The following is a 27,641-nucleotide window of genomic DNA, read 5'->3' on the forward strand; positions in this document are numbered from 1 at the left end:
CATTGAACAGAGCGAAAGCACTCAAGCTCTACTGCGGCATTTGAGACTGTAAATATGTCCTTATGGGCATTAACTTGGAGAAAGAGGGTTCAGCTAAAGCCATAGAGCGATGAGGTGTTCAGCCCACACATCATGAAAAGGTCAGTACGTGTCCGAGAAGCCAGTTAGCCTGCCTATTTGCACAGGGAGGGTGGGCTAGCCCTAATTAGGGATAAACAGGAGTGGGGAGTTAGATGGGCCCGGGCCGCGGGAGCTCGGGCTCCAGGCATATTCAGGGCCGCGGACTCTGCCCCACCAATGTTTGGAGCCGGGTCTCTCCCGCAGCCCCGCCTGGAGCGTCCCCCGGCTCCCGCCCACCTGCGCGCCTCCCCCGGGCCCCAGAGCGTCCCGGCCTGGTTGAAAGCGGGCTGCTGCCGTGCCGCTCCGCGCTGCTCTCCCTCGCCTGGGCTGTCGGCCGCTGCGGCTGCCCACGGCGAGGCTGCAGCAGGGGAGCGGCGGCGGCAGGCTGAGGCAGGTGGCTGCTGCCGCCGCAGCTGAGGAGCGGGAGAGGGCACACGCATGATTGGTAGCCCTCCCCTCCCCTCCCCTCCCCAGCACCCACCGGGAGGCAACACCAAGGGGGCTTCCAGCTGGGAGACGTCGGGAGTGGACCGGACTCACCTGAGCAGCTGCTGGGGCTTGGGTGAGTGTTTGACCCTGTGATCTGCCCCAGCCCACAGTCACCGCTCCTGTCCCATGCTGGGTAAGGGGCAGCCCCATTCCCCGTGAGGCTGCGGTGACAGGCAGCAGGGGAGGAAGCCACATGTAATGGCAGCTCCCCCTCCTCCCCCAGCACCCACCCACCACAGGGGAGGTGAGGGAGGGGGGGCCTTCCTGGACCTGAGCAGCTGGGGCTTGGGTGAGTGTTGTGACACCCTCCCCTCCCCCCGCCACGCAGCCACCACTCCTGCCCCACACTGGGCAAGGAGCAGCCCCATCCCCCACCCCCAGTGAGGGGCAGCAGCAGGGTAGGAGGCCACATGTGATGGCAGCCTCTTCTCCCCCCCCCCTCCCCTGGCACCCACCATAGCGGGAGGTGAGGGGGCTTCCTGGACCTGAGAGGGGCCCTAGGAGCATGTGCAGTGACAGTGGTATGAGGTAAGTGTGCTGCCGGGGTGGGGTAGGGGGGAAGATGGGGATTCCTCCTCCGGAGCTTGCTGCTGCTGGCGGGAGAGGGTTCGGGGGAGTTCTCCTCTCTGGCCCTAGCCCTGGGGCAGCCTGCCTGCACTTCAAGCTAGTCATCCCCATCCCACCACAAAGCCCATGCCCCTAGCCAGAGCTGTCACCCCCTGCACCGCAGCCCCAGCCCTGAGCCCCCTCCTGTACCCCAACCCCCTGCCCCAGCCCAGACCCCGCACCCAAACTCTCTCCCAGAGCCTATCCTCCGCACCCCTCCTCCTGCCCCAGCCTGTCCTCTGCACCCCAATTTCCTCCCAGAGTCTGTCCCCTGCACCCTAACTGCCTGCTCCAGCCCAGATCCCACACCCCAACTCTGCATTACCCTCTCACTCTCAGTCTCCAAGAAAAATGGGAAAAAGAACTTAGCCTTATCATGACAACAGAAACATGGGAGAATATCTGGCATAATGTGAAATATTCTTCAAGTTCTTTATCCTTGCAATTCTTCCAGAACAAGATATTAAACAGGCACTACTGGATTCCAGAACATTTGCTGAAAGCTAGATTGGCAACATACTGAATGTTGAGATGCAAACAGTCCCAAGCCAATCTTTCACACATCCTCTATACCTGTCAAAAAAGTGCATGTGTTTTGGAACACCATATTCAGTGCTCTCTCAAACATTAACTGTGCTATCTTTCCTTCTCCAAGCTCATGTATTTTAGGAATGAATGGGTAATACCAAAAAGAAAAGGAGTACTTGTGGCACCTTAGAGACTAACCAATTTATTTGAGCATAAGCTTTCATGAGCTACAGCTCACTTCATCGGATGCATTCAGTGGAAAATACAGTGAGGAGAGTTATATCCACACAGAACATGAAAAAATGGGTGTTTATTATGCACACTGCACGGAGAGTGATCACTTAAGATGAGCTATTACCAGCAGGAGAGTGGGGGGAGGGGAGAGAGAAAACCCTTTGTAGTGATAATCAAGGTGGGCCACTTCCAGCAGTTAACAAGAACATCTGAGGAACAGTGGGGGGAGGGGAGGAATAAACAGGGGGAAATAGTTTTACTTTGTGTAATGACTCAACTACTCCCAGTCTCTATTCAAGCCTAAATTAATTGTATCCAGTTTGCAAATTAATTCCAATTCAGCAATCTCTCGTTGGAGTCTGTTTCTGAAGTCTTTTTGTTGAAGAATTGCAACTTTTAGGTCTGTAATCGAGTGACCAGAGAGATTGAAGTGTTCTCTGACTGGTTTATGAATGTTATAATTCTTGACATCTGATTTGTGTCCATTTATTCTTTTACGTAGAGACTGTCCAGTTTGACCAATGTACATGGCAGGGGGCACTGCTGGCACATGATGGCATATATCACATTAGTAGATGTGCAGGTGAACGAGCCTCTGATAGTGTGGCTGATGTTATTAGGCCCTGTGATGGCGTCCCCTGAATAGATATGTGGGCACAGTTGGCAACGGGCTTTGTTGCAAGGATAGATTCCTGGGTTAATGATTCTGTTGTGTGGTGAGTGGTTGCTGGTGAGTATTTGCTTCAAGTTGGGGGGCTGTCTGTAGGCAAGGACTGGCCTGTCTCCCAAGATTTGTGAGAGCGATGGGCTGTCCTTCAGGATAGGTTGTAGATCTTTGATGATGCGTTGGAGAGGTTTTAGTTGGGGGCTGAAGGTGATGGTTAGTGGCGTTCTGTTATTTTCTTTGTTGGGCCTGTCCTGTAGTAGGTGACTTCTGCGTACTCTTCTGGCTCTGTCAATCTGTTTCTTCACTTCAGCAGGTGGGTACTGTAGTTGTAAGAATGCTTGATAGAGATCTTGTAGACGTTTGTCTGAGGGGTTGGAGCAAATGCGGTTGTATCGTACCGCTTGGCTGTAGTCAATGGATCGTGTGGTGTGGTCTGGGTGAAAGCTGGAGGCATGTAAGTAGGAATAGAGGTCAGTAGGTTTCCGGTATAGGGTGGTGTTTATGTGACCATTGCTTATTAGCACTGTAGTGTCCAGGAAGTGGATCTCTTGTGTGGACTGGTCCCAGCTGAGGTTGATGGTGGGATGGAAATTGTTGAAATCATGGTGGAATTCCTCAAGGGCTTCTTTTCCATGGGTCCAGATGATGAAGATGTCATCAATATAGCGCAAGTAGAGTAGGGACATTAGGGGACAAGAGCTCAGGAAGCGTTGTTCTAAGTCAGCCATAAAAATGTTGGCATACTGTGGGGCCATGCGGGTACCCATAGCAGTGCCGCTGATTTGAAGGTATACATTGGCCCCAAATGTGAAATAGTTATGGGGGAGGACAAAGTCACAAAGTTCAGCCACCAGGTTTGCCGTGACATTATCGGGGATAGCGTTCCTGACGGCTTGTAGTCCACCTTTGTGTGGAATGTTGGTGTAGAGGGCTTCTACATCCATAATGGCCAGGATGGTGTTTTCAGGAAGAACACTGATGGAGTGTAGTTTCCTCAGAAAGTCAGTGGTGTCTCGAAGATAGCTGGGAGTGCTGGTAGCGTAGGGCCTGAGGAGGGAGTCTACATAGCCAGACAATCCTGCTGTCAGGGTGCCAATGCCTGAGATGATGGGGCGCCCAGGATTTCCAGGTTTATGGATCTTGGGTAGCAGACAGAATATCCCAGGTTGGGGTTCCAGGGGTGTGTCTGTGCGGATTTGTTCTTGTACTTTTTCAGGGAGTTTCTTGAGCAAATGCTGTAGTTTCTTTTGGTAATCCTCAGTGGGATCAGAGGGTAATGGCTTGTAGAAAGTGGTGTTGGAGAGCTGCCGAGCAGCCTCTTGTTCATATTCCGACCTATTCATGATGACAACAGCACCTCCTTTGTCAGCCTTTTTGATCATGATGTCAGAGTTGTTTCTGAGGCTGTGGATGGCATTGTGTTCTGCACGGCTGAGGTTATGGGGCAAGTGATGCTGCTTTTCCACAATTTCAGCCCATGCACATCGGCAGAAGTACTCTATGTAGAAGTCCAGTCTGTTGTTTCGACCTTCAGGAGGAGTCCACCTAGAATCCTTCTTTTTGTAGTGTTGGTAGGAAGGTCTCTGTGGATTAGTATGTTGTTCAGAGGTGTGTTGGAAATATTCCTTGAGTTGGAGACGTCAAAAATAGGATTCTAGGTCACCACAGAACTGTATCATGTTCGTGGGGGCGGAGGGGCAGAAGGACAGGCCCCGAGATAGGACAGATTCTTCTGCTGAGCTAAGAGTATAGTTGGATAGATTAACAATATTGCTGGGTGGGTTAGGGAACCATTGCTGTGGCCTCTTGTAGTTAACATTAAGAAGTTGCAGTAAATTTTTAGTGGCCAAAAGAGTTAATTTGAGAAAATGGAAATCTGCAATTCCTCTCTCTCACACAGATTGGCTTAGCAAGCTCTCTTCTGTTGCAGCAATAGAAAAAATGATTTGGCCTAATAGAAATGCTTGGGGAAAAAATGAGGATGTCTGGTCACACATGAACCTACTGCATACTTTTTCAGTTTAGTATATATTAGTCCCTGATATTCCTAGGGTATGTTCTCATTTTATCTGTTTAGTCACTTTAATAATTGATACCTTGCACCACCACTATGGGTTCAGGGTTTGTTTTGTTTCAGGTTTTACAAATGAACATTGAATTTTGTTATTTATATGGTATTTCATTTAGTTTTGTTTATTTTATATACAAACAATATCACCTTGATCAATTGGGCCATCAGCCCTCACAGACAGAGCGCAATCACAACACCCCATTCGTGGTGTTGTAGCCAGTCCTTCAGCCACCCACTGGCCAAGCTGTCAGTGGCACTGGACAGCTGATTGGCATACCACAGCACAACCCAGAACCCCTGAGCTCAAGCGATCTGCCAGCCTTAGCCTCCCAAGTAGCTGGGATTACAGGTGTGCGCCACAGCACCAAACACAAAAAATATCAATAAGGTTAAAAAAATGGAGCTTGAAAGCTCATGGGGATGTGGCCACATTGGATCTTGCCCATTCTGTCTTGTGATGAGGGGTTGCTTTGGACTTCTTCTTGGATACTTTATAAGGAAGCTGAGCTGATACATTCATCATCACCATCATCTTCATGCCAAATAGGAACAGATAGTCATTTAAATTTGTCATTGTTTACCTCTCCCAATTTTAGAAGTTGCAGACATGCTCCTCTCTTGTTCAGTAAGACTCTCTTTTAGTGCAGACAGTATACTTTCCAGGCACAGCATTTGCTGTTCTGGCCAATGCTGTGTGAGGCTTAACACTCATCAAGTGGTTTTGTCTATTGATACACAATTCTTACCACTGGGGCAGGTAAGTAAGCATTATTTATCACCAATTTATATATAGGAAAATGAAATTAAGGTCTGGATTTTGCCACTGAATCACATTACATACTTCGTTCTTCAAGAAACCACATTGGCTACAGCATTGTGGCCACTGATGCACTAAATTCTAAATAATCTCTTTCCTTCTGTACCTAGGACAAAAAGCCACCTAGGCTTGCTGATGTTGTATAGTAACAACTCTGGTAACCTGCCATTTTCACTTTTCAGCCCCAACAGACACTTCTGCTTTTTGGATGGCAGTATGGTTGATAGTTTCCAATATTACAGTTAATGAATGCCACCTCACCCCTTACCAACATGACGCCATGCTTGGTGCCACCAGGGTGGTGCCAACAGTATACTTCCCTATATACTGTGTGGGATGTTTTCAGTCTGACTCCTAAAACTGAGTTTGAGTAATCTACTGCAATACTTCATGCTGGACTTCATGCTAGAATGCATGTCAGATCTGATGTAATAGGCTCCATGGTAACCACTGATCTCTCAGATTTTAATCCAGACAAGTTTGACTTTACTATTTAGTAGGGCTGTCGATTAATCACATTAATTAACTCATGCAATTAACTCAAAAAAATTAATTGTGATTAAAAAAAATTAAATGTGATTAATCGCACTGTTAAACAATAGAATACCAATTTAAATTTATTAAATATTTTTGGATGTTTTTCTACATTTTCAGATATATCCATTTCAATTACAACACAGAATACAAAGTGATCATTTTATATTATTTTGATTACAAATATTTGCACTGTAAAAATGATAAACAAAAAATGTTTTTCAGTTCACCTCATACAAGTACTGTAGTGCAATCTCTTTATCATGAAAGTTGAATTTACAAATGTAGAATTATGTACAAAAAAAATCTGCATTCAAAAATAAAACAATGTAAAACTTTAGAGCCTACAACTCCACTCAGTCCAACTGCTAAGAGAAACAAGTTTGTTTACATTTACAGGAGATAATGCTGCCCACTTCTTATTTACAATGTCACCTGAAAGTGAGAACAGGCGTTCGCATGGCACGATTGTAGCTGGTGTTGCAAGATATTTATGTGCCAGATGCACTAAAGATTCATATGTCTCTTCATGCTTCAACCACCATTCCAGAGGACACGCGTCTATGCTGATGATGGGTTCTGCTCGATAACGATCCAAAGCAGTGCTGATCGATGTGTGTTCAACTTCATTATCTGAGTGTTCAACTTCATTATCTGAGTTAGATGCCACCAGCAGAAGGCTGATTTTCTTTTTTGGTGGTTTGGGTTCTGTAGTTTCCACATCAGTGTGTCGCTCTTTTAAGACTTCAAAAAGAAAGCATGCTCCGCACCTCGTCTCTCTCAGATTTTGGAAGGTACTTCAGATTCTTAAATCTTAGGTTGAGTGCTGTGACTATCTTTAGAAATTTCACATTGGTATCTTCTTTGCCTTTTCATCAAATTTGCAGTAAAAGTGTTCTTAAAATGAATATGTGCTGGGTCATCATCCGAGACTGCTATCACATGCAATATATGGCAGAATGTGGGTAAAACAAAGCAGGAGACATACAATTCTCCCCCAAGGAGTTCAGTCACAAATTTAATTAACACATTATTTTTTTTAACAAGCATCATCAGCATGGAAGCTATCCTCTGGAACGATGGCCGAATCATGAAGAGGCACATGAATCTTTAGCGCATTTGGCACATAAATATCAGCTACAACAGTAGAAAATATAAGCAAGCAACAATTTACTAAATTTACCCCAGCTTTATCTCAATTGTTAAAACTTGAGAAGTCAATATGTTAACAATCTTTGAAAAATAAAAACTGGTTCTAATCTCTAATGCAAAGTATTGTGACTGAACTATCATTTATATTTAGGACTAGAAGAGAGTTTCAAGACAGATTACCAGGATTTTCCAGTGTCTTCAACAATGATATTGCGCTCAAGATTCCAAAAACCTTCCGAGGTGAAGATTAGAAAACGACAAATAAGGTGTGGTAAAAATAAACAGAAAAAATCAACTGCGTCTCGGATACCAGTGGACCAGGAAACTACACGTAAATATCAAAACCTAAAGAAATCATCAAGTAAATGTGAAGGTAAACTTTTCTTTACTATAACTAAAGCCTGTGCCTGAGAGAGGTAATGTGCAAAGCAAAATTCAGGACTGAATTCAGTACTGAAATTTGGGCTGAATGGCCTCAGAAAACAGGCTGAGAAGGACATTCAGCACAGAAATACATAAGAACGGCCATACTGGCTCAGACCAAAGGTCCATCCAGCACAGTATCCGGTCTTCCAACAGTGGCCAATACCAGGTGCCCCAGAGCGAATGAACAGAACAGGTAATCATCAAGTGATCCATGCCTTGTTGCCCATTCCCACCTTCTGGCAAACGGAGGCTAGGGACACCATCACTGCCCATCCTGGCTAATAGCCATTGATGGACCTATCCTCCATGAACTTATCTAGTTCTTTTTTGAACCCTGTTATAGTCTTGGCCTTCACAACATCCTCTGGCAAAAAGTTCCACAGGTTGACTGTGTGTTGTGTGAAGAAATACTTCATTTTGTTTGTTTTAAATCTGCTGCCTATTAATTTCATTTGGTGACTCCTCATTCTTGTGTTATGAGAAGGAGTAAATAACACTTCCTTATTTACTTTCTCCATATCAGTCATGATTTTATAGACCTCAATCATATATGCTCCCTTAGTTGTCTTTTTTCCAAGCTGAAGAGTCCCAGTTGTATTAATCTCTCCTCATACCGAAGCCATTCCATACCACTAATCATTTTTGTTGCCCTTTTCGGAACCTTTTCCAATTCCAATATATCTTTTTTGAGATGGGGTGACCACATCTGCACACAGTGTTCAAGATGTGGGCGTGTTATGCTTATAAGAAGCACACGGGATCTTTTATAGGGGAAAAGGCAATACGCCGCGTTTATTGAAGATACAACAATTAGCATATACATTCAATCACACCACGCACACACACAAACACACTGTCCCACCAACTGATGTTACAGTTACCAGTCCAGAGTTTGGATCAACCTAGTGGCCAGCTAGGTTGATCACTGGTAGGGAGGAGCTGGGTTCCGTTGGTCGCAACACGATGCTCCGGGGAAGTCTTGGCAGGACGAACCCAAAGTTTCATGGCAAGGCACCCTGTTTATATAGTGATTTTCCTTCACTGGGACCAATGAGTTTTGCACCATTATGCTGTAATCAATTGTAATTTGACGAGTGCTTGTTTTCTTAAATTGTCCTTCTCATTCTTTATCACAGCTATGTTGTCCCCATTGATAGGTGCCTGTCTCATCTTTAAAGTCGTCAATCTGCCCTCCTCTGACATTTCAATAGGGACATGTTGTGCCTCCTGGCGCCCTTGCGTCTGTTTCTGGTTCCTCCCTCGTACATCTGGCTCAGCGATGGCCTTCACACTTATCTCTTAACACACACATTCCTCATTCACACACAAAACAAAATTAATTTACATAGGACATTTTGAACAGGAACATCAAATTGCAATGCAAAAGAAAAACAATCCTTGCATTCTTTTACTTATTTTAAAATGCTAAACCTACAACAAGTTGGTGACCCTCTAAGGTCTGTCACTGCCTTTGAAATCAGCACAGACACAGATTCTGGCTGATGCATCTTTACCAAATGACCCATTAGGCCATTCCTTTCTGCAATTCAAAAAGGGTGGCTGGCAGAATATGATCAAATCATACACCAATACATTTAATACATGTGTAACGATGCTGGCTTTGGTGGGACACAACTGAGAGTGCCAATTCAGGACAAATTGCTTAAAGCAGGGTAGTTACAGCCTAAGGCTGGGGTTTTTCCACCTCTAAGGCAAACCAAACCAGCCAGACACAGAGGACTTTGGTTTTACCCCACTGGCTAACCACAAGTCACACAAGCAATTCCGTTAGACACTCCAGTTTCCCAGTATCCCCACAAGTGCCACTCGTAATGGGGACAAATGGTTATGAAAACCAATACCCCTGTCAAATATAAAGGGAAGGGTAACCACCTTTCTGTATACATTGCTATAAAATCCCTCCTGGCCAGAGGCAAAACCCTTTCACCTGTACAGGGTTAAGAAGCTAAGATAACCTCACTGGCACCTGACCCAAAATGACCAATGAGAGGACAAGATACTTTCAAATCTGAAGGTGGGGGGACAAAGGGTTGGTCTGTCTGTGTGATGCTTTTGCCGGGAACAGATCAGGAATGCAGACTTACAACTCCTATTAAGTTTGCTCAGATTTGTCCTCTAAAAAGAATGGCTCAGGTGTGGGAATCTCCCTTATGTCCTCTGAAGTGAAGACTGACTCAAAGAATTCATTTAGTTTCTCTGCAACTGCCTTATTGTCCTTCAGTGCTCCTTTAGATCTCGATCATCCAGTGGCCCCGCTGGTTGTTTAACAGGCTTCCTGCTTCTGATGTACTTAGAATTTTTTTTTAATTACTTTTTGAGTCTTTTGGCTAGCTGTTCAAATTCTTTTTTTGGCTTTCCTAATCATATTTGTACACTTAATTTGCCAGAGTTTACGCTCCTATTTTCCTCCCTAGGATTTAACTTCCACTTTTTAAAGGATACCTTCTTGCCTCTCAGTACTTCTTTTACTTTGTTTAGCCACGGTGGCTCTTTTTTAGTTCTTTTACTGTGTGTTTTAATTTGGGGTATACATTTAAGTTGAGCCTCTATTATGGTGTCTTTAAAACGTTTCCATGCGGGTTGCAGGGATTTCACTCTTGGTGCTGTACCTTTTAATTTCTGTTTAACTAACCTCCTCATTTTTGCATAGTTCACCTTTCTGAAATTAAATGCCGCCGTGTTGAACTGTTGAGGTGTTCTTCCCACCACAGGAATGTTAAATGTAATTATATTATGGTCACTATTACCAGCTATATTCACCTCTTGGACCAGATCCTATTTAAGTATCTGGAGCAGCCTAAAAATGACCGGTTCCAGCAACAAACATTTCCCTACACACACCAAAACAAAGCTCACTACTAAAACAACAAGTCTAAATGCACTTCCTGTCATATCGGTGTCCTGAGACCTGTCCCAGAACCAAAAGTAGAACTTGAAATGTCTAGAGCAGGTCAATTCCTTGTGGGAAGAGAAGTGACGGAGGCAGGCACTCACCATATGCTTTCCTAGTCTGTTTATTCACTATGTGTGTACTCAGTTCCTGTTTACCTTAAACAAAGAGGGTAGAAGCATCAGCAAAGGTTCCCAGAAACAATTGTACCTTCACAACTCTAGCAAAAACAGAGGTTTCATTATAGTTAAATCAGTGTATAATTGGAGTAATGCCATGGTGAATTCAGCCCAGTATTCTCAGCACAATTCGTTAATTCCCACTGCATTTCTGGATCCCCTGAAAGCTTCCTGTTTCTACCCTGTTCCTTCAGTTGCCTTATGTTCTGGCCAGAGCACTGAAAAATCAATGTTACCTTATGGTACTCATTTACTCTTCATCTTGTGCTGGCTCTGAAGTTACATTTTGTCCAACTTAGTAACACCCCCTTCCTCCTGTATTCCAAAGCATTAAGTCAAGCCCAAGAAGATGCTGCTTAATTCACCCAACCTCGTATTCAATGCCATGGTCCCCCTACACATTACATATCATTCTCCTGATGTCTCATGGCACTGGAGATCTATTCAGTATAGGGTATGATATAGGACAGATGAGACTTGGTGCCTCTGTCATGAAATGTCTGACTGTCTTGGGACTGTGTTTAGTATAGACTCGGCCAGTATTAAGTAAACAAACATCTTACCTTAGTAGAGGGTGAGAAAATGCTAGCCACAGACCAGCTGTAAAATCAATAGAGCTCTAAGGTATGTACACAAACTCTTCACAGACCTCTACCCCTTTTTAGTTTGGGTTTTAATATTGGAAACCTATTTTAAAAACTACTTTCCCATTGATTAATGGGATTGGCCCCAGTATTTTCAATCAGTGCTTGCACTCTCCTTTCTGGACGTTATTCTCATTTGTCTGATGTGCTGAGTATCAATATACCCCAAAAGAAAGGTATGACGAGAGACTGAAAAGTGTGCGTGTTGGACTTTGTTTAGAAATGTGATACATTTCTTTCCCCTGATGCTGGCTGTGTGTATGTCTCTTCATCCTTAATTGACCTTCAAGTCACCAAGGTGTGAAACTCTGAGGAGGATAATCAAGTAAAGCACATGCTCTGTTATCCACCCCCCTTTTGAGCAGTTTCAGCAATACCTCTATGCTCTTGCCAGTTTCCAGTTTGACCTACTATATCACTGATGCCTCAGATTGAGGATAATCGGGTTTTCCTTGCCATGATCCATTGCATTCTGCTCCTTTCTCTCTTTAAAATAACTGTTTGATTTTAATACTTATTTGCAAAAAGAACAGGAGTACTTGTGGCACAAGTACGCCTGTTCTTTCTGTGGATACAGACCAACATGGCTGCTACTCTGAAACCTAACATTTATTTGTATCCTGTTCCCAGGACTAGGGCTTCCTAGAATTCAAATACCTTTCCTTGTAGCACTTACCTAGGAAGATTTGGGGTCTTTCACCAGTGGTGGTTGGTCCCCAAAATAAGTGCTGGAGCTGCAGGTAACACCCCAGGCCACTACTTTGCAGATGGATCTTATTTTCAAAGTGCAAAACTGGAGCACTAGGCTCAGGAGGCTACAGGGATGTGTTTTGCTGCAATGGGAAAATGGGAAGAAAGAATAGGTGGTCTCTCTTTCTAGCTCACCTCCTCTCTCTTTCAGAATGGAAAACTGGGACACTTCTCAGGGAAACACAAGGTGGAAGAAAATAGTTCTGTATCCCTCCCTGACCCCTTTGCTGTTTTCTAAATCCAAACCTCTCCCTATCCAATCTAGCTCTTACTTTACTGTCTCTCACCCCAACACACCTGACCAGTTCACCCACACACTCATTCACCAACGGACTCCATTCCACCTTGGATTCAACCCTACTAATGCAACCTCTTTATGCCTCATGCTCCCCAAACTAGGGTGACCAGATGTCCCGATTTGATAGGGACAGTCCCAATTTTTGGGTCTTTTTCTTATATAGGCTCCTATTACCCCCCACCCCGTCCCGATTTTTCACATTTGCTGTCTAGTCACCCTACCCAAATCACATCGGCTTCCTGCAACACAGTTATCCACCAGCCCCTTGGGCCCTCAACCTTTGCACAGCTGACACTCTGAGGCTTAGGACACACACACACACACACACACACACACACTTTCAGGACGAGAAACATTCTCCCACCTCCTTCCTGACACCCATCACAACCACCAGGCTCAGAGCCTTCCACCTACTTGTTCACTTCGGAAAAGCTGGAACAGAGTAGGGTTGCCAACCCTCCAGGATTGCCCTAGAATCTCCAGGAATGAAAGCGTAATCTTCAATTGAAGATTATGTCATGTGAGAAAATCTCCAGGAATTCGTTCAACTAAAGTTGGCAACTGCAGAGCAGACAGTCGTGCTCTGTGCCTCCTCCCACTTTGCCCTGCAACCTGTATGCTGCAGCACCAGGTGTCTCCCAACAATCTCTGGGATAGCCTCTGGGATTGGAGTAGCTTCAGTATCTCCAGTAGCCCGCAATGGCTGCAGGTGGTTCTGCACCCTGAGGTACATCAGCCATTCTATACTGTTGTGTGACATTATTGGTGGGGCTTAGCCCCTACTGACAAGCCATTTCTGTCTTTTACTATTTCCTACAGGTGGTGAATTTAAAACTAAAGTTAGCATTGGGTTTGGTTTTGTCATTACAAAGGCAAAAAAAAAGATGACTGAAGTTTAGTTAAACCCAAAATCATAGCTGCCTGAGCCCACTCTGTTACATTCATGTTGCCCGTGGCTGTATTTTAAGACTTTATTTAGTTTTTCTATTTTTCAGGGGTTGCCATAGGAATATTCTGTTAGGTAACCTTTCTATTTTTCTGTGACCAGCAGAACTAACTGAAATTCATTTGTGACTAGCATACCAACACTATGACAGAAAGAAATGTTACATACTGACAAGGGACTCAAAAACGCTGCGTTTTGATTTAGACGAGTATGGCCATTGTAAAATATCAATTGAGGATTCACAATCCACTGAAGGTACAGTTTCTCTTTCTATATCAAAATAATATATATTGTCTAACGGGACACTTCTATGTATTTCCATGTACTTGCTTTCACTTACTCTGTATTATCAGTCAGTATTAGACACATTTGATCCCACTAGTACGATGCTTTGGTAGTTACAGAACAAAAACAACTAGTACAGGCTTAAAGTAAGAACAGTATAATTTTAAATGAAAAGTAGGTTATCTTGTTTATTGGCCACTAGAGTAAAAGCATGTTTGTTTCTCCCCCCTCCACCTACTGGATTGCAATCATTTGGGAAGACTGCAGGGAGAAATAAAAGGAGATACAGAAACTTTGAGGTGTGGCCATATTTAACTCCTTCCTGACCTGTGACTGGGCTTCTCTAATCAATGCACAAAAATGGCACCCCAGCTAGCATTCAAAGAATAGCTGCTAGACATTTTGGGGGAGGAAATGGTAGAGGGAGAAAATACAAATAATGATTGAGTTGAGCAGCCCCAATGTGTTGAAGGGAGTGGAAGCACTGGTTGCGCTATGTGTGCCTCTAATGTGCTTCACAGGTTAAAAGCAGTAAATACTCAAGACTCTTTTTATTTTACCTTTTTCCTAGGGTAAAACAATCCTCTCCCTGAATGTTTATCCGTTTTGAGGGGTTAAATATAGAGCTAAATGCTGCCCTCGACTTCCACGGACAGAGAGGAGCTTACAATCCTAGATCATGGCGGAGGAGGTGTGGAATGGGAATTTGACAGGGTTCCAGAATTGGGATAAGTTTGGGAGGAAGCTGTTCTTCGCTGTATGCCCTCCCCTCCTCAAACTGCAGATCTATACAGTGCAAGACACTGCAGACCTAGGGCCAGCACCTTACCTGGGTAATTGAGCATAACTCCTGCCTCATGGGAGCTATGTCAATTTACTCCAGCTGAGGATCTGTATCTGATCCTACCTCTGTACAGCAGAAGGCCCCCATTGTCAGGGATCTAGAGGGAGCTGGCAGTGAAGACCATGACAGTCAAGATGTGCTGTCAAGTAATGCAAGGAGCTAGGGAAGGGAGTCAGGCCCAGTGGACTGCTGAAGATCCAACCTGACTGGGGACATCTGTGGATTTACAGCACTGAACTCCTGGACTCTTCTACAGATAGGGCTAGGGGAAGTATTCCAGGGAAACTCTGCAATTTGGAACTTGAGTTTCTACACTGAGAAAATAAGCTGTGGAGAATGGGGCCCATAATTAGTTTTTAAATATGAATTTGCATGTATGTGTATGGGAGGGTTTCCCATTATCTGGTGACCAATTTGTCAGCTGCCAGCAATCCCTGCGTAGTTAGGGTTAAGTTGTGTCTCCTAGCTACAGCTCCACAATGTCTACTAGAGCTGCACCACCGCAACAGAAGCTCTAAGAGGCATCCAAGTTCACAGGAAGCAGACCTGCTGCACCATGATGGAGAAGGGAGCAGCATGTGCTCCCCTCCACACTGACCGGGTCTGCCATTGCAGAGAGAGGAGCCACAGACTTTTGGAGGGGCTGGTGCAAAGTTTGTAACTCTGAACAGCTGGAGGAGCACAGTGTTTGCAACTGTGGCCAGGCCGTGAGTGGGGAATGCAAGGTGGGGCACAAGCTACCTTCCTACCATTATACACTCACATAAGAGTTAGTCACAATTTGGCCCCTTGTTACTAGACTGGTGCTTAAAACTCAGATTAGTCTCTCACTGCACTACTGACCTCTATCTTCAAAGATTTATTCTGTTATAAAAGAAAGTGAATAAATACAATTGTCATACTCTCCTCCTCCCCAATACAGATTTCAGGACAAAAATGGTACACAACTCCATTTAAGTAGGCCTACACTTAAGGCAGCATATAGAGTACAGACACTGTATGCCCAGCTAGAACATCAGGGTAGATGGTGAGGCACTGCTTAAGCTAGTGGAGAAAGACCAGGACCTTAGGGTATACATGACTGCCTACATGCCTAAGGAGGGCCTCCCACTTCTACATTACTTTTAGCAACGTAGTGTCCTACTGCCTCCCTGCTGCCAGAGCCCTTCCCCACTGCAGTGAAATGCTCCAGCAGTGGAGAAAGGCTCTGGCAAGGGGGAGGTAGTGGGAAAAGGCCAGCAGCTCCCTACTGCTGAGCCTTTCCCCCACTGCCTTTCCCCTGCCAGAGCCTTTCACTGCTGCCTGCAGATACACACTGCAGCCTCGGCACAGCCTGCCTTTTCATTGTCCTATGTAGCTACACCTACTTTGCAAGTGGCTGATAAGGCCATTGTAAGTGTATATGAATGCAAAACCGTGGTTAAGAATTAGAAGGAAATGAAGCCTGACTCCTATTGTTACTGAATATTCCAGGAAAACTGAATGTTGAGTTTTTGCAGAATACTTTTAAAAAATATTCTTAGTTTGCATCCTATGTATGTTTAATTGCAAAAATATTCTTTATATTTTAGATATTGCATGGTTAGACATATTCACAAGCAACAAACTGAATAACTGTGGTAAGATTTTGGTTACTGTGGCTCTGAGAGCAAAACTATATTTGTTTATGTTAGAGTTTTGGTTTTGAAAAGGTTTTTGATGGACCTTCAAGGGAAATACAGAGGGTTAGTAATGCAACAAGAAGGTGTTACTGATCTTAGAGATTCCTGTCTATCTTAAGGTTTTCTATAATGCTCATCAGTGTAGTAACAAAGCACTGCTAAGACTAACATTAATATTCAGAACATTAATAATATTTAGCACTTATATAGCGCTATACAAATATTAGTTACCAAAACACGCTCGTTAGGTAAGGAAGTCCTTATTAAACCCACTTTATAGGTGGGCTAAGAGAGTTTGAATGATTTGTTTAATTCCAGCATTCAATGAGGCAGTGCTACATTTACAACAAGTTCTTGGCTTCCAAGCTCATGGTCAAGCTTCAAACATATTCAAAGGTGATATATAAATTAGACTCCCTTAGCTCTGCTTACACCAGAATACCAATGTGTATGGGAGTCTTAGGTGGTGTTACAAACATTTGGGCAGCTGGAAGGAGGATGAAAAGTGAGGATTAAAGCAGGAGATGGCTTCCTTTAACTTACATCGTCCTATCATCTGTTTTTATTGCTACATTTCTCTCTCCTGGCCTGTTGGAATGTGAATTAGTCTTATGGCTTCCTTACATACAGTTGAACTCATTGATGTGCAATTTGCACATCACTTCTGAATTTGGCCCATCGAGTGAAAGGGTATAACACAAGGATAAAGAACTTGAAATATCTTGCACGTTACAGGAGAGATCCTCCCAGGTTTCAAATTAGTATAATTTACCTGCTGAGGTACAACTAAATGGTGTACTTTATACCTTCTTCTTGCAGATTTAGTCCATCTAAATGCCATTATCTTTATTTAGATGTAGTTGCATATAAATAGACTGTGCTAGAACGTGCCCCACAGTCTACCAAGGATTTTAGAGGGATTCCATGTAGTTAAAATACCCAGAAGGCTGACTCAGACATAGTTCCTTCCAGGGGTCTCCCATAGAGTGCACACCAGCCAGTCAGAGGTTCATTGGATGGCACAAAGGATGAATTTGGTCCACTGACTCCAAATGGTTTTTAAAAAGTACAAAGCTCTCCAGAACAACAACAAAAAAATCTCTTTAATTGCACTGACTTGTAAAGGTACGGTGATACTATGGGGACAGACATATTCTAAACAGAAAAAATACTGCCTGACCTGGTTGGACTTAGCCATACTCTATTTACTATAGGAATTCCTTTTAAAGAAAGAACTGTATTATTTGTGGGACCCCTATTTGGTAATTCCTGCAGCTGGCCTATCAACAACCCCTCATTTCAGTCTACCATTTCATATAGATTGGTAAAAGGTATTCTTGGTTTATATCCTTTCTGCTTATGATCCTTATTTATTAGTTTTCCCAGTTTTTTAATCTAAACCTTGTTTTTGGTCTTGAGATGGCCAACAGAAATGGATATTTTTCACTTACTGTTAGAATTAGTTAAAACTTCGCACTGCCCTATTTATTTCCCTCGTTTTTATGCTATTTAGAGAACGTCATTTCAAATAGGACTCAATCCAACCATCCCATGAATGACTCAGAATCCATGGTGTACACATCATTCATTTTTATAAGGAGGATATAAAGCCATGGTTGTTATATATGCTTTTGGTAGATCCCAAAGTACTTTACAAAGATGGTCAATATCTGGAGTGCTTAGGTGTGTTATTATTCTTGTGTCTATCAGTATACAGTGAAAACTGAATATTGCCTCTGCAGAAGATTTTCTAGTTATGTTTCAATTCACAAAAAGTCTGTATTTTAAATTTAAACTTTAGCTCCAGTGGCCAGAAACAGAATTAAAAAACGTTGTAAAAATTTGGTGACCATGACCCAGCGATCAAAAAATAACTTTCTCCTATTGGGCAAGAATAAGAAACAACTGTACCTGAAGGTAAGAAGTAGTATATTTGCCCCTCATCTTTTCATCAAATCGTCTTTGCCTTTCTTCATCCTTTTTCAGTTTTCCCAAGTCCCTTTCTGCTCCTGTTAAAGGAAATCAGAGCTCAGCTGCTTATGCTGAGCTCTGGTGTTTGGATGCTGACAGCCTCCTATCTCTTTCACTGCTATTCTTGGTAATGTATTTTAAATCTCAGAGCACACTTATGTATATATGGCATGCTCTGAGATTTAGAATACAAAGTGCATACAAAGCATCGAGTAAGCTAGAAAGCAAATGTTAGTACTTCGTAGCACATCATTAGAGCCCAGTGTGGGAAGCTAGGTTCTAGCTTCCTGTAGAGAGGGAGAGATTGCTGCAACAGGAGGTGATGTGCAGGAAGAGAAGGGAGGAAAAGAGGAATAAGGTACTCCATGTGAAAGAGGAGGGCTTGGGAGTGGAATTCTCTTCTCAGGACAAACTGGAGTTTCAATATTCAGACAGGAATATTGATCTAAGAAAAGAAACCACAGATCTGTGTGCTAACATGCTTTTAAATACTCTTACCCTGTGTAATTAGAATTTTTTGTTTTTGTTTTGTTTTGTTCTCCAAGCCATTGAGGGTTTGTCTAGATTAGGGAAAGCAATCAAGGTTTGGTTACCCTAGTGTTATAAGATAACAACTTTAACCTTGAGTTAACTGGTTCTGATTGACTCCAGGAGGATATCTAAGATGGATCTCAACCAACTAAATTGAGGCAAAAAGGTGTCAACAGGTATGTATGCTATGGGAAATAGGATCGCTAACCCTGACTGCTTTTCTTAGTGTAGGCAAACCCTGTGTCACTTCCTCATGTTAAATTTGAAAAACCATTTTTTGTTTCTTTTTAATTTACAATTCACTTTCCATGGAAAGCATTTTATGAGAGAATGAGTAAAGGCATTCCTATTAAAATACAGGAGAACAAGCACTTAGAAGGGATTTACCTGATTCAGAGATTAAATGTCCACAGTTTTTTTTTGTCTGAAATGGGTACCACAGAATCTAGAAAGATTTGAACCTTGTGCCCCAAGTTGTCACTGGTAAATGAACTGTTTTGAAGTTCCAGATCATAACTCAGCATTCCCTGACATGGTTCCAGCTTTCAATTAATATGTTTTAAGTTTCTCAAAACTGACAACCTTAGAAAGTTCATGGGCCCTATTCTCCTCCAGCAGGATATAAACATTTTCCTTGGGCTCAATGGGCATAATTAGATCCCCATGGCTGTAACATACTATGAGAATATAATAAAAACATGATTCAGTCCCATCTATGCTGCAAGATGGAATTATGTTTTGAATCAAGTTGAGGAACTATCTTATTGTAACTGGTCTCCACCCAGTTCATTCTGCAGTATAGGTGGTCACTAAGTCTCTTAAAAATTCTTTAAATTTCTCATCAGAGGGATTGGAATAGTTTTGTTTAGAATTAATCAGCCATTGACGGTACAACCCATGGTTAATACAATTCAGAATAGGAAGGGAAACACCAATTTTGGTGGCTGTCTTCACAGGTCTTGAATCCAAATGGTAAGACAACAGAGGGTCATATGGTGGAAGAAAACGGCATGGAAGTGATTACAGGTGGAGCTCCTGACCCCAGGCAGGTATGTGGCCAGCCAAATATGTGTGGTGTGTGTACACACCCATGCAGGGGGTGGAACTGTACAAGGGGCACAACCCTGATCCTTCAATCCCATTTGCTACAAATGATATCATTTACATTTCACCAATTATCTGTACTCCTATTCTTTCTGATTTTTAACATTAAGTGAAAGAGTAATGATGTCTCACCTGTGAATTGGTGGTCATCTTCTAGGAGTGCATCCATCAGTTCAGAGTCAATCTTTAGGCTTAGACTAGAACATAGAAGATACAGAGAAGTTTCTCCACAGTTGTCATAAATATAAAGGGAAGGGTAACCGCCTTTCTGTATACAGTGCTATAAAACCCCTCCTGGCCAGAGGCAAAACCCTTTCACCTGTAAAGGGTTAAGAAGCTAAGATAACCTCGCTGGCACCTGACCAAAATGACCAATGAGGAGACAAGATACTTTCAAATCTGAAGTGGGTGGGGGGGAACAAAGGGTTCATCTGTCTGTGTAATGCTTTTGCTGGGAACAGATCAGGAATGCAGCCCTACAACCGTTAGTTAGTAAGTAATCTAGTTAGAAATGCGTTAGATTTCCTTTTGTTTAATGGCTGGTAAAATAAGCTGTGCTGGATGGAATGTATATTCCTGTTTTTGTGTCTTTTTGTAACTTAAGGTTTTGCCTAGAGGGATTCTCTAGGTTTTGAATCTGATTTCCCTGTAAGGTATTTACCATCCTGATTTTTACAGAGGTGATTCTTTTACCTTTTCTTTAATTAAAATTCTTCTTTTAAGAACCTGATTGATTTTTTCATTGTTTCTTAAGATCCAAGGGTTTGAGTCTGTGTCCACCTGTACAAATTGGTGAGGATTTTTATCAAGCCTTCCCCAGGAAAGGGGGGGGTGTAGAGCTTGGGGAGAGATTTTGGGGGAAGATGTTTCCAAGTGGGCTCTTTCCCTGTTCTTTGTTAACACGCTTGGTGGTGGCAGCATACGGTTCAAGGACAAGGCAAAATTAGTACCTTGGGGAAGTTTTTAACCTAAGCTGGTAAGAATAAGCTTAGCAGGACTTTCATGCAGGTCCCCACATCTGTACCCTAGAGTTCAGAGTGGGGAAGGAACCTTGACAACAGTAATTCCAGAGGACTGCGGTTGGGCAAGCCCAGACATGTGAGCCAGCAGAGACTTCCAGTACAAAAGCTAAAGTCCACATCACAGCTGTAACAGAAAGAAGAAAAGGGAGGGGACTCTGGCCTGATGGATATACCTCTATGAGAAGACCAACTTACAGGGAAAGCAAAACTGTCCCATTCTCAAGAGCAGTGCACTCACCTGAAGTCAGAACTACTGGGAAATAACAAGCAGTAGACCCAGAAAAGGAAAGTTGACAGACACCAAACATAAACCAGAAATTCAGAATGAACTACTGCACTGCAGGACCTTGAGACTTAAATCTGTATCAGTAGAAGACTATGAAACAACATGGTAATGTCTTGTGAATGTATGAACAGGCAATTGGGTGTCAGCTTACCACATTTCAGTGTAGAAAGTCTCGTTTTTAACTGGCCTGTAGGTAGAAATGGATAATGGATATTTTGTGGGCACACAAAAATACATTAGTATGGTGGCTTTGGCATATTTTCTCTGAACAGACATCCTAATCCAGTGGAAAATGGAAGTTTCAGACAACTTAGTTTATTCTCAAAAGCATTTATATTATGGTAGCACCCTAAGGCACAACCAGGTTAACTTAATGGTCTTCAAATTTAAATTGACAAGGTGATCTTTTATTGGACCAACTTTGATTGGCAAAAAAGACAAGCTTTTGTGCTACACAGTCCTTTTTCAGGTCTAGGCAAATTTAAATGTCAGTCTCTCCACTTAAAGGCAATAAGTTTCAGACTGCATGGGTTCAGGTACAGAACTGATCCCAGAAAAGTTGATCTGAAGAAATTGGAAAAAAAACCAAGATGGACAGCTGCCATTTCTAACAAGTGAAGGAGCATGTCTCCTAAGCCAGAAAGGAGTGATAACTTTGACTAGATCTCTCTTGATCTTTCTGGTAACCTGAGAAAACAGAGGAACAGCAGGAAAGATTGGTTGTGTTTTGTTTATTTCCTCCCCTCTGTTTTAAGATGTTCCTGGGAGCACTTTCTCTTTCTAGGACAGAAGTCCTAGAAAATAGTTTCCTTTGCATTTCTGGAACAAGTCTCTGAATTGGAGACAGAGTAAAAAGTGAAGTCCAAGGAGCAGAGGGTGAGAAAAATTTCCCTTTCTGAGAAGGACAAAGCTTTCAGAGGTCTGAAGTCTTTGACAATTTTAAGAGTTATCTACTACACTTTAATTTGCTTCTCCACTGGTGTAGATAAAGAAATGCCAGGTCAGGATGATCTTAGTCAGAGGGAACTGTTCCCAAGGGAACTACATGGGGTAAAACCAGGGCAGTTGGGATCTCATGGCATGTAGTATAGGGCCAGCCAATTCCAATAATACAGGGTGTCCAATCTGATAGTAGACCCCAGCCTCGCGAGAATGGAGGGTGTTTACAAGGATTGTCTTAAAGGAGTGGGGATGGGAAACCTGAGAGGACTCACTGGAACCAGAGCCTGGAATAGTATGCCATCAGTATGTGTGTGGTTGGGGGAGGGAGATTGTCAAATCCATACCTGTGTGTTGCTCTTTGTCTTGCTCCTTCTCTTAATATTATGGTATCAAAAGCATTAAGGGAGGAGTAAGTCTGGCAGTGGTAGGTGTAGCATATGAGTCCCATCTGAGAAGGTGCTCTCACTGATGCCGGTGGCATGGTCTTCACCTCTCTTAGAACTTTGGCCTGAAATTAGCAGCTGGAGGCAGTTCTTGAAGGCAGCAGAGAAAGGAAGAGAAGGTAAGAAAAGAATAAGATGAAAAACAGAAAGGGTCTTGAGCAAAGAAATGGCCCTGAGGAAAAATGTTGCTGCTCTTAATGGTGGCAGAAGAGTGCTTTAGGTGTTTGGGCCTACCCAGCTCCAGTGCCTTGGATACCTGGCAGGAAAGTTTTTTCACCGCTATCTCTGTATTGTCCTAAAGGTGAGCAGGTCTTCCCTGAGGTTCAGACTCTGCACTGACAGACGCACTTCACCTGACAAAGGGAAAAATATTACATTTTTTTAAAAATGAAATAAGTTAGCAGCATTTCCATTTTAACTTTTCATGGCAGATATCTTTTAGAAACACAGGCCTTACTATACATGCATCACTTTGTATGTTTTTCATAGTTGACTGAACAAGACAACCAGCTGTTCATCATGCATAACAACCAAGAAGATTCTGTTAGATTTCAGTGTTATAAGGATCAGAACTACTACCTTCATGTGAACAAGGACTCCGTTGATCTATGCAAGATGGAAGAAACCGATGGTGATACAGGAAAAGACTTCTATTTCAAGGTGGCATATGTGTGATACATAGTTCCCTAGGCCTTGCAATGTCTCAAGTGTGTACGAAGCCCTAAAATGAGCCAACACAAAATAGAAATGAAGGGAGATTGAGATCATGTGGGGATCAAGTTCCTTAGTTTTGTATAAAGTTTTTCAATAGTCTCTGTTTCGAGATTCACTATTTTTGATGTCTGAGAGAGATCAGTTTGTGTTTTAAATATACTGTACCTGAGTGACATATGTAACTTAAAGGGGGGATGGCTAGCAGTGTTTTAGAAAAAAGCAATTTCTTGGTAACTTTTTTTTCTTGACTTTATACTTTAAAGGAGGCTGATTTGGGAAGTGGGAAACAACAGCAGAGGCCCCAAGATAGGAAGCGAGAATCACAGAAAAGATAAAATAGAAAACACTTTTAATATTACATTTTGTAATAAGAAAATTTGTTTCTTAAATGTCCCACATCAATTCACCTGAAAAACATGGAGAGAAATAATTATTCAGCAGCCACTACATGTACGTGAATATGTGTGCACTATGTACTTACTTTACTGAGGCTTTGCTGCAGTAGCCATTCTGCTCCCACCCTGGAAATCTGAAAAAAAGAGCCTAAGGACAGAGGGCTAGTAGTTAAAGGCTAACAGCAAAGCTATTCCACCTTCTTTACCACCCCCCAAGTAAATCCATTTGCATCTCCAGGCTGCTCCAGCCCTAATTCTTCATCTTTCCACCCCCCACCAAAAAAACCAATGGCATGGCCTGAGAATCCCACTGCATTAGTGGGAAGAAGGCAGATTGGACATCATGGAAGGATCTGCTCCCTGTGAACTTTGGTCTGGTCAACTCCTAACTCTGAATCCTAGAGGGAAATACAATAGAGAAGGAAATCTTTAGCTCAGGTACAGAACAAAGTACAAAACAGTACAAACAAAAATTGAAATAAGTGTCTGAATAAATGAATTCAAAGAATAAACTCACGCTTCTTACCTTAGGCTTGCAGCAGCCCTTGTGCAGGACAGAGCCATCTGAAATAGGCAAAGGAACAAACCAAAAATATGAAGTGGTTGATCTAGACATCAAGGCTCTGATTCTCCATTTCCCAGCACCTTACTTCATTATTTACCCATGTAAAGTGGGTGTAAAACACTACCATTTGATTTCATAACCTATTAAACTCATTTTGCTCTGGTGTAAATGACTACACAACAGTGAACCAGGCCTTAAATATCAGACATTACACAACTACTCCAGGGTATTATACCTGGAACTGCAGGTTTGGTGCAACAATGCACAGGTCCCACAACATTTGCAGAGAGTGTTCTGTGTGGATATAGAACACTGTGTGCACCTGGAACAGGAAACCTAATGTGGACACTCAATTGTACTAGGCTAAGTTGCAACCAAGCAATTCTCTAGTAGGCTTCAAAGTTGCGTGAGACCATGCAAGAAGAGAAACAGAACTTAATTTTCACACATCGCCATGCATAATGCTACTGCTGAGCTAACACCTGTTATAATCTTTAAATAGTAAGAATGTGTGCAAAGTTGTGAAGAAACCTAACAACCTTTGCTGCTCAATAAACAAGAGATTCTGACATAACCCCTTCATTTTGACTAAAAATTCTTATGGATCCAGGTGTCTGATCAGACACCATTTAAATCAGTAAAAGACAGCCATTGACTTCAATGTGCATTGCACTGAATCTTAATGATTTGAAATCTCCATTGGATGAAACACAGACTTGAGTGACTTTAATTGATAAATAGAACTATCTGTTATGTTGCTCACCCATTAATTAAACTAAATGTCATTACACAACAGTATCTCACAATACATTTATTTTGAGAAAGAGGGCAGGAGAACAAAGACCCTAATTCAGTTTGAATATTTGAAAAGTGCTTCCAAGTGCAGGTATTTTGGATTCATTCTGTGCTTCTGGAGCAGGGGTAGGCAATCTTTTTGGCCAGAGGGCCACATCGTGGTTGCAAAACTGTATGGAGGGCCAGGTAGGGAAGGCTGTGCCTCCCCATACAGCCTGGCCCCTGCCCTCTATCCACCCCCTCGACTTCCCACCCCCTGACTGCCTGCCTCAGAACCTCCAGCCTATCCAGCTCCCCCTGCTCCTTGTCCCCTGACTGCCCCCTCCTGTTCTTAACTGCCCCACCCCAGGACCCCAACCCTCCTCCCCACCCAAGTCCCTTTCAGAATGCAGCCCTGCGAACATGGGCGGAGGACTCAGGAGGAGCAGGGGCAACTGCGCAGCCAGAGAGAAGCGGCGGTCAAAGCACTGCTTCTCTCTGGCCGGCTGCGCGGCCGGCCGCTGCTCCTCTAGAGTCCTCCACCTGCGTTTGCAGCACTCCCATCACCCACACCTCCCGCTTGCTCTCCTAAGGCTGTAGGTGAGCCTCCATCCCTGCTCTCCCCTTCCCTCACAGTGCAGCCGCCCCCCCCCCCATCCCGTGGGGAGTGCACCAGTGCTGAGCTGCCCAAGTGCCTGGCCCTGGGGCCCCCTGTTGTTGGAGGACCTGTGTCAGGGCACCTGTGTTTAGGGGTAAATCCGCCCCTGAGTCGTGCCACCTGGCCGGAGCCAGCCACGCTGCCCAGCAGGAGCTCGCAGCCCTGCCACCCAGAGCGCTGACGGCACGGTGAGCTGAGGCTGCCAGGGAGGGCTGGGGGCTAACCTCCCCAGCTGGGAGCTCAAGGGCCGGGTAGGATGGTCCTGGGTGCTGAATGTGTCCCATGGGCCGTAGTTTGCCCACCTCTGCTCTAGACCCTGTTGTGCCACTGATTAAGATTAGCAATATGATGGTCCTATTCATGTACAAAACACTCTCTCTAGTGGCTAAATTCCTGGAACTGTTCCTTCACTGGTTTTAGGATGAAGCTGATAGTGAGTCAAAGTCCCTGGAAAGATTCTTCCTGACTTCTGTGGCCTTTGGACTGGGCCTGTAGTAAAAGTGTGAATTGTGGTGCCACATGTACAGTATGTAGTTATTTTGCACTTGGCTTGTTTACATGCACAGCTTCATTTTTTCACTCTCTCTTATTTCAAATTAGGGCTGTCAAACAATTAACTAAATTAAACAATAGAATACCATTTATTTTAAATATTTTTGGTTGTTTACTACATTTTCAAATATGTTAATTTCAGTTACAACACAGTGTACAGTGCTCAGTTTATATTTATTTTTATTACAAATATTTGCACTGTAAAAAAAAATATTTTTCAATTCACCTCATACAAATATCATGAAAGTTGAACTTACAAATGTAGAATTCAGAGTAACAGCCGTGTTAGTCTGTATTCGCAAAAGCTCACTTCATCGGATGCATACTGTGGAAAGTTCAGAAGATCTTATTATATACACACAAAGCATGAAAAACTGAATGCATCGGATGAAGTGAGCTGTAGCTCACGAAAGCTTATGCTCAAATAAATTGGTTAGTCTCTAAGGTGCCACAAGTACTCCTTTTCTTTTTGTTTGTCTTAGCGATTGACAGAATAAGAAGTAGGACTGAGTGGACTTGTAGTTTTTGTAGAAGTAGGACTGAGTGGTCTTTATAGTTTTACACTTTTGTTTTTGAGTGCAGTTATGTAACCAAAAAAATCTGCATTTGTAGGTTACACTTTCACAATAAAGAGATTGCACTTCAGTACTTGTATGAGGTAAACTGAAAAATACTATTTCTTTTATCATTTTTACAGTACATATATTTGTAATAAAAAATAATAATATAAAGTGAGCACTGTGCATTTTGTATTGTAATTGAAGTCAATATTGAAAATGTAGAAAAACATCCAAAGTATTTTTAAAAATTTCAATTGGTATTCTATTGTTATAAGTGTAATTAATTGCAATTAATTTTTTGAGTTAATCGCATAAATTAACTGTGATTAATTGACAGCCCTACTTCAAATATTTAACAAAGGCCTTTTTTTAAATCACATTTTATGTTTAAGGAAATAAACAAGTATAAAGCACAGCATTGATAGTTCCTGTAAGGATTTAGATAGATATTGGTTTTGGACATTGTAATTTCACTTATAACCTTCCAGAAAACACAGAGCAAATGGTAAATTCATTAACATAATCTGTAAACAGAATTCATAGTAAAATAGGTGAATTGCTGAAATCTGATCTAATTTATGTATGTAAAAAATGTGAACCAACACTTTCAAAAGTGCCCAGTGATTCTGAGGGCCCAACTTGATTTACTTAGGGTCTGATTTTTCAGATGTGTTGAGGCAGAGCACATGTGAAAATCAGGTAGCTCAAGTTAGGCAACCAGAATTAATGGGAACTTTTGAAAATTTAAGCCCTAACATTTAGCAGTATGAAAAATATATATTTTATGCATTCAGTAGTAAATAGAGATGTAAAATTTCATATAATTCTGAAAATATTATTGCTAGACCTGTAAGAATGTGATATACAATATTTTACTTTCCATGTACTATTACAAACAGATATTTGGTATAAAGTTTGTCATCTAAATCAAAGGTTTTTAATAAACTGGGCACCTTTCATAA

At 42.7% G+C, this 27,641-nt stretch overlaps 1 protein-coding gene across 3 annotated transcripts; it reads left to right on the forward strand.

The window, feature by feature from the left end:
- LOC144265235 (uncharacterized) lies at positions 1 to 27,641 on the forward strand. Of its 3 annotated transcripts, none has more exons than XM_077817650.1 (7): positions 1 to 140; positions 7,370 to 7,591; positions 13,505 to 13,627; positions 16,073 to 16,120; positions 17,964 to 18,079; positions 19,621 to 19,713; positions 22,951 to 27,641. In XM_077817650.1, the coding sequence occupies exons 2-7, from the start codon at positions 7,423 to 7,425 to the stop codon at positions 23,134 to 23,136; spliced, it is 735 nt and encodes a 244-aa protein (XP_077673776.1). In that variant the 5' UTR covers positions 1 to 140; positions 7,370 to 7,422; the 3' UTR covers positions 23,137 to 27,641. The 3 variants fall into 3 exon arrangements, with proteins under 3 accessions (XP_077673776.1, XP_077673775.1, XP_077673777.1); XM_077817649.1 differs by lacking the exon at positions 1 to 140 and adding an exon at positions 376 to 682; XM_077817651.1 differs by lacking the exon at positions 1 to 140 and adding an exon at positions 4,620 to 4,696.

The sequence above is a fragment of the Eretmochelys imbricata genome, chromosome 5, assembly GCF_965152235.1.
Source record: "Eretmochelys imbricata isolate rEreImb1 chromosome 5, rEreImb1.hap1, whole genome shotgun sequence".
NCBI lineage: Eukaryota > Metazoa > Chordata > Testudines > Cheloniidae > Eretmochelys > Eretmochelys imbricata.

What these genes read in the sequence shown, in the direction of transcription:
- LOC144265235 (XM_077817649.1), top strand. Translation starts at nt 559, where the DNA reads ATGATTGGTAGCCCTCCCCTCCCCTCCCCTCCCCAGCACCCACCGGGA. An exon ending in GGATTCACAATCCACTGAAG is followed by an intron (nt 13,628 to 16,072) that starts GTACAGTTTCTC and finishes TTTATATTTTAG; the next exon opens with ATATTGCATGGTTAGACATA. An exon ending in CAACAAACTGAATAACTGTG is followed by an intron (nt 16,121 to 17,963) that starts GTAAGATTTTGG and finishes TTTAAACTTTAG; the next exon opens with CTCCAGTGGCCAGAAACAGA.